The following is a 5,154-nucleotide window of genomic DNA, read 5'->3' on the forward strand; positions in this document are numbered from 1 at the left end:
GGAGGGGGACATCATGGTGAGAGATACCACCTAGCCAGCTGATGATCACATAGATCCATCACACAGACACACATATGGGCTGATTTACTAAAGGAGTTGAGAATTTTCACTGATTTTTTTTTTATTATTCCTCCTTTTTTTTTATCCATACATGTGATGTTCACATGACCGAATGAATATTCACAGGATTCTAAGCTTCATTAATAAATCAGCCTCCTATTTTCCTTTATAAGCACAAGCCAGTGGTAGGGTGCCAGGCACCTTGGCTTGTATGCCAGCAAAACCACAGTGCAGTACATGCCCAGAAGGAAGGATCTATTGTATTGGAAAACCTTGATAGTCAGAAAGCCTTCCTAGGAGCTCCCTGCCCTTTCCATTACTGCAAGTAACACTACAAAAGCATTGTGTGACCTTCCTGCAGGAATCAGTGAAAGTAGGATCACCTCTGCTAGGAGCACCACTCCATAGTCACATCACAGGCATGCTGGTGTGATTCGCAAATCTTTTAACACAGCAACAATGTGAAGCCAAAATAAAAAAAAGACAGCTATCTGAATCCAGCTTCTAAAGTCATTCAAATAAAGGGACTCCCTGTCTCAATAAACCTTCACTCTTCATGTGTGAAAAATGGGATTGGAGGCCACGTGTGAATAGGGAGCACATCCTAACAGTGTCACTGCTGGGAGATCATGCACTGGAGCTTAGCCCTAAGAAAATAAAACATAAAATCCAAAACTACATATAGACCGCCAGCACACACCAAGTCTGCTAATACACTGCACTGGTGTGATTAGTGTAGTCCTGTCCATTGCTGTGTATGGAGATCCCCGTGGATTTTAGAAATTAGGATTATGCTGTCACCCTGAGAGATAAAATAAAGCTTCTCAGAACAATGAGATCGGCCTGTATGCCAATTGCTAGCAATGACAGGAGGCCTGCCAATAATGGCCGCATCTGCTGGATGGAAAACACCATTTAAAGCTGGATTCGTGGTGGCAGGAAAAGGCGCATACAAAGTATATACACATCTATAGGCAAATAGTAATAATAATAAAAAAAACCTTATGGAAGCCCGTATGGTAACAGATTGTCGCAAGACCCAGCCATTTTTTTTTAGAGGGGAGAAATAACACAAATAAAATACAACAGTGTAATCGGTCCAGATTCAATACACAGCTGGAATAGGGTATTGCTAGGCACACATCAACCCACCATTATAAAGTGTTTAGATTAATCATTCTCAATGCACTTTGAAAAAAAAAATAATAATAACAAACAACAAAAAAACAATAATAAAAATCCCTTTAGTGGCAGTATAGAGAAATGTACAGGTCATTTGATTTTTTTTTTAAACTTGGACTGCCCAATAATTAAAAAAATATTCTAAATGAAATAAACATGTCCCTATTCGAGATCACAGCTGATCCATAATAAGAAACTATAAAAATATGAGATTTCCATTTCAGCCAACATTAGAATCCACACATACACATTATTTTACTAATTTGGAGACTAGGTTTAAGTTTAAGGATTTGGGAAGGGGGGGGACAATTAAGACTGGCAGTGAACTAAATAGAACTTATACAATACAAAACAACAGACATTACCCCATTATTAATAATTCAGACACAATAACAAGGAGCTGCTCTGCTAGGACCACCATTGTTTTTTTTTTCATAGGCATCACACACAGATCTGAATCGTTCTACCAAATTTATTTTCTCAATCAGCTCTTACGGAACCACTACTAAAATTAAATTACAATCAAATGATCACATCAAAAGAGACCATTGTAACCTGTCCATATTTCTTTTTTCAATTGTTATTTGTGCTCGTCTGAAAAATAAAACAAAAAAAAAAAACAAAATAACAAATAACAAAAAATAAAATAAAAAAACAACACGTAATACAAGATTTTGGGGAAAAAAATAAATTACTGTTCTGCATCAAGTTCATAGGTATTCTGAATAAAATATTAAAAGAAGTCATTTGATGAAAATATAAAGCAATTTTTTTAGATCAGTTATTGATCTAATATTTTTTTTTACCGCTGTCTTTAAGTCTGTTTTTTTTTTAACCTACCAAAAACACCGCTTGGAAAATGCAGTATAGTATGATCTGATCATAGTTGGCAACGGACTTTAGAAGAGGTGTAATTACGGTAAGTGCAGATACAGAAGTCCAAATGAATGTTTTAAATAGAATAATTAAATCCGTTTTTTTTTTTTAGTTTTTTTTGGGGGGGTTCAGTAAAAAAAAAATCTCAAGGGTCACGGGTGAGGGATCAAGATAAAAAGAGCCACGAGAAAAATAGGATTTGTTTTTTTTGTTTTTTTTTGACATCTTTAAAATGATTTCTGTACACTTGTGGCTGGTAGGACGTGGAGCTTAAAGTTCAGAGAGCAGAAGATCTATCCTCGGTGTGCACCCTGCTTCTTAGCACAGGATAAATGTATTCCAATGGATTTCAAGTCACTTCTTAGTGCTGTGTGCATATTTCATTGCTTGGCTTGCTGAGATGAGGGCACATTCTGTTCCTGAATATTTGCTTTTTGTGTGTGTGTGTGTGTGTTGTTCATGGAATTACTATGACTAGTAGCCATGGAGGGATGGCTAGGAGCTGCTGCAAGTTCCATTTTCCTACAACCACGGGTAAAATATACTGCAACTTTTGTTTTTGTATTTTCTTGGGTTAGAAAAGCCGCAGAAGACAGCTGATTATCTTGTGCCCTATGTGATGTGGGCACCCTGGCTGGGCAGACAAGTGAAGTCAAGTGGCATGTCTTTTTTTTGTGATAGCTGAATTTGGGTAAGGCAAATAAAAAACGATCTTTTTTAAAAAATAGAGTATATATTAAAAGGTGTGTTCTGCAGTTTTTGGTGCAATGGCATGTCCACCCATGTGCCAGAGGATGGAGGTGGTGAATGGCGTTGGCCTGTGGATGGTGTTGGTGGTGGATCTGGGAGTATAAAAGAGCAGTGTGGGTGAGTGGGGCTGTGTGTGACCATCTTCCCCCCCGTGGGTGCCCATTCCAGTCATTGCACACTAGTTTGCATCCCGTGGTGAGGGGGCGGCGTGTCGGCCCCCACATTGCCCACCTGGGAGTAGACATCATCTGGCGTCTGTTGCTGGATCCCCGGCGGGGTCATCCTCTTCTCCTTCTGCCTCCGGTTGCAGAACCACACTCGGACCACCTCCTTCTCCAGCTGCAGGCTGTCGGCCAGGTTGGTGATCTCCTGAGCTGAGGGTTTGGGGCACTTTAGGAAGTGGCTCTCCAGGGCCCCTTTGACGCTCACCTCGATGGAGGTCCTCTTCTTCCTCTTCCTACCCTGGGCGGCGATCTTATCGATGCTGGTCGGGCTGCCTGTGGACGAGTCGGCCTCCTCCAGCCACTTGTTGAGCAGAGGTTTGAGCTTGCACATGTTCTTGAAGCTGAGCTGCAGTGCCTCGAACCTGCAGATGGTGGTCTGGGAGAAGACGTTGCCGTAGAGGGTGCCTAGGGCCAGGCCCACGTCCGCCTGGGTGAAGCCTAGCTTGATCCTCCTCTGCTTGAACTGCTTGGCGAACTGCTCTAGGTCATCCGAGGTCGGGGTGTCCTCGTCTGAGTGCGGCTCGTGGCTGTTCACCCCGTGGTGTTGCTGCTGCTGCTGCTGTTGCTGCTGCTGCTGCTGGTGGTGCTGATGCTGCTGCTGCTGCTGGTGGTGGTGATGGTGGTGGTGGTGATCGGCCAGCTCGGGGGTGTCTCCCCTGACAAGGCCCGGGTGGACCAGGCTCTGGCTCCCCGGGGGTGGGCTCAGCATCCCGTTCACAGTGAAAGCCCCGGACTGGGAGTAAAGAAGCGCCTGCTGCTGTTGCTGCTGTTGCTGCTGCTGGGCTCCGGCTGCCATGGACTGGATGTGAGAGGCGGCCGCGGCTCCCCAGCCGCCCTGATGCCCTTGGTGAGGTCCGAGGTGAGGCGGTCGGTGATGCAGGGCGGCCCCCGGATGCAGTTCGTCCCTCCCAGCTCCCCCTTTCACGTCCTGCTGCTGCTGCTGGGGATGCTGCGGGCTGCCGGTCATCCCCACCGGGCTGCTGGACCAAGGAGAGCCGGCCTCGGCCGCCGCCGCGGCTGCAGCCGCTGCAGCAGCAGCCGCGTGCGGCAGCGCCGTGACCCACTGGTGCGCGTGGCTCAGCATGTGTCCGCCGTTACTGGCCGCCATGGCCCCCTGCATGAAGTCACTCTGCACCATCTTCACCGTGGGGTCCCCCCGGTAGCCGCCTGACACCGAAGTCACCGCCGCGCTGCCGGGCTGCATGCCCCCGCCTCCCCCCGAGTCCGAGTGCACGATGGAGCCGGGGGACAGGATGCTGTTGCTGGGGAGGTAGGGGTTCGAAGCAGCCGTGGCCATGGCTTCCCCCCTGCTCGCTGCTATCCACAGGTTTGGGGCTTCCTCTTCTCCTCCCCCGCAGCCCGAGAACGCTTCCCCCTTGAGATGCACTTTTGTCCTTGGAGGAGCAGCCCAGGGCCAGTGTCTCCAGGCGGGGGCTTCCACCCTCCTCACTTCACCTGTTACCGCCCGATCTCCTGGGCATTCAACTTGTCCGACAGATCCCAAACTTCCCCTGATGGTGACGAGGGCGATGGAGAAGAGGCATCACAGAAAGTTCCAGCGCCCGATCAGTGGCTCTCCCCTGGAGCAGCAGGACGCCGGGCTGTGCGCTGCCGGTACATGGTGCGGGCTGTGCGCTGCTACTGCTGCTACTACTGCCGCTGCTGGGATCCCTCCTCTACACACTGACAACTCCGCTGGAAGTTGGCTGCCTCGTCCTCCCCCTCTCCTCCACTCTCTGACAGCTCTGTGTGTCCCTCCCTCACTGAGCGGGGACTGGAGAATGTTTACCCTGCACGGAGCGCGCACACCACCACACCAGCCCAAATACGAGCGAGCCCACAGCACGGCCCCCGCTGATTGGCTCCACGCTGGGTGATTGACACCGAGCCATTGACTGGCTCAAGAGGCGCCCCCCCCCACCACCAACACCACCACCAGCACCACAGCTCCTTCCGCCCCGTCCCATTGGCTGCCTTTTCATTTAGGCAAAGTGTCGTAGGAGCTGGGAAGCTGGACCCCTTAAAACAAATTGCTGCTGCCTGCACCAGTGTGTCTCCCTGC

The 5,154-nt window shown here is 48.6% G+C and overlaps 1 protein-coding gene across 1 annotated transcript; it reads right to left on the minus strand.

Moving 5' to 3' along the window:
* Positions 1–1,696: 1,696 nt before the first annotated feature.
* POU3F3 (POU class 3 homeobox 3) lies at positions 1,697–4,887 on the minus strand. Its single transcript, XM_089681243.1, has one exon. It carries the CDS (start codon positions 4,387–4,389, stop codon positions 3,037–3,039), a length of 1,353 nt encoding a protein of 450 aa, XP_089537369.1. The 5' UTR covers positions 4,390–4,887; the 3' UTR covers positions 1,697–3,036.
* Between the last annotated feature and the right edge of the window lie 267 nt (positions 4,888–5,154).

The sequence above is a fragment of the Staurois parvus genome, unplaced genomic scaffold (genome assembly GCF_062004578.1).
Source record: "Staurois parvus isolate SC_StPar_1 unplaced genomic scaffold, SC_StPar_1.0 ptg000262l, whole genome shotgun sequence".
NCBI lineage: Eukaryota > Metazoa > Chordata > Amphibia > Anura > Ranidae > Staurois > Staurois parvus.

Coding starts and splice junctions, on each gene's coding strand:
- POU3F3 (XM_089681243.1), bottom strand. CDS start 4,389: ATGGCCACGGCTGCTTCGAACCCCTACCTCCCCAGCAACAGCATCCTG.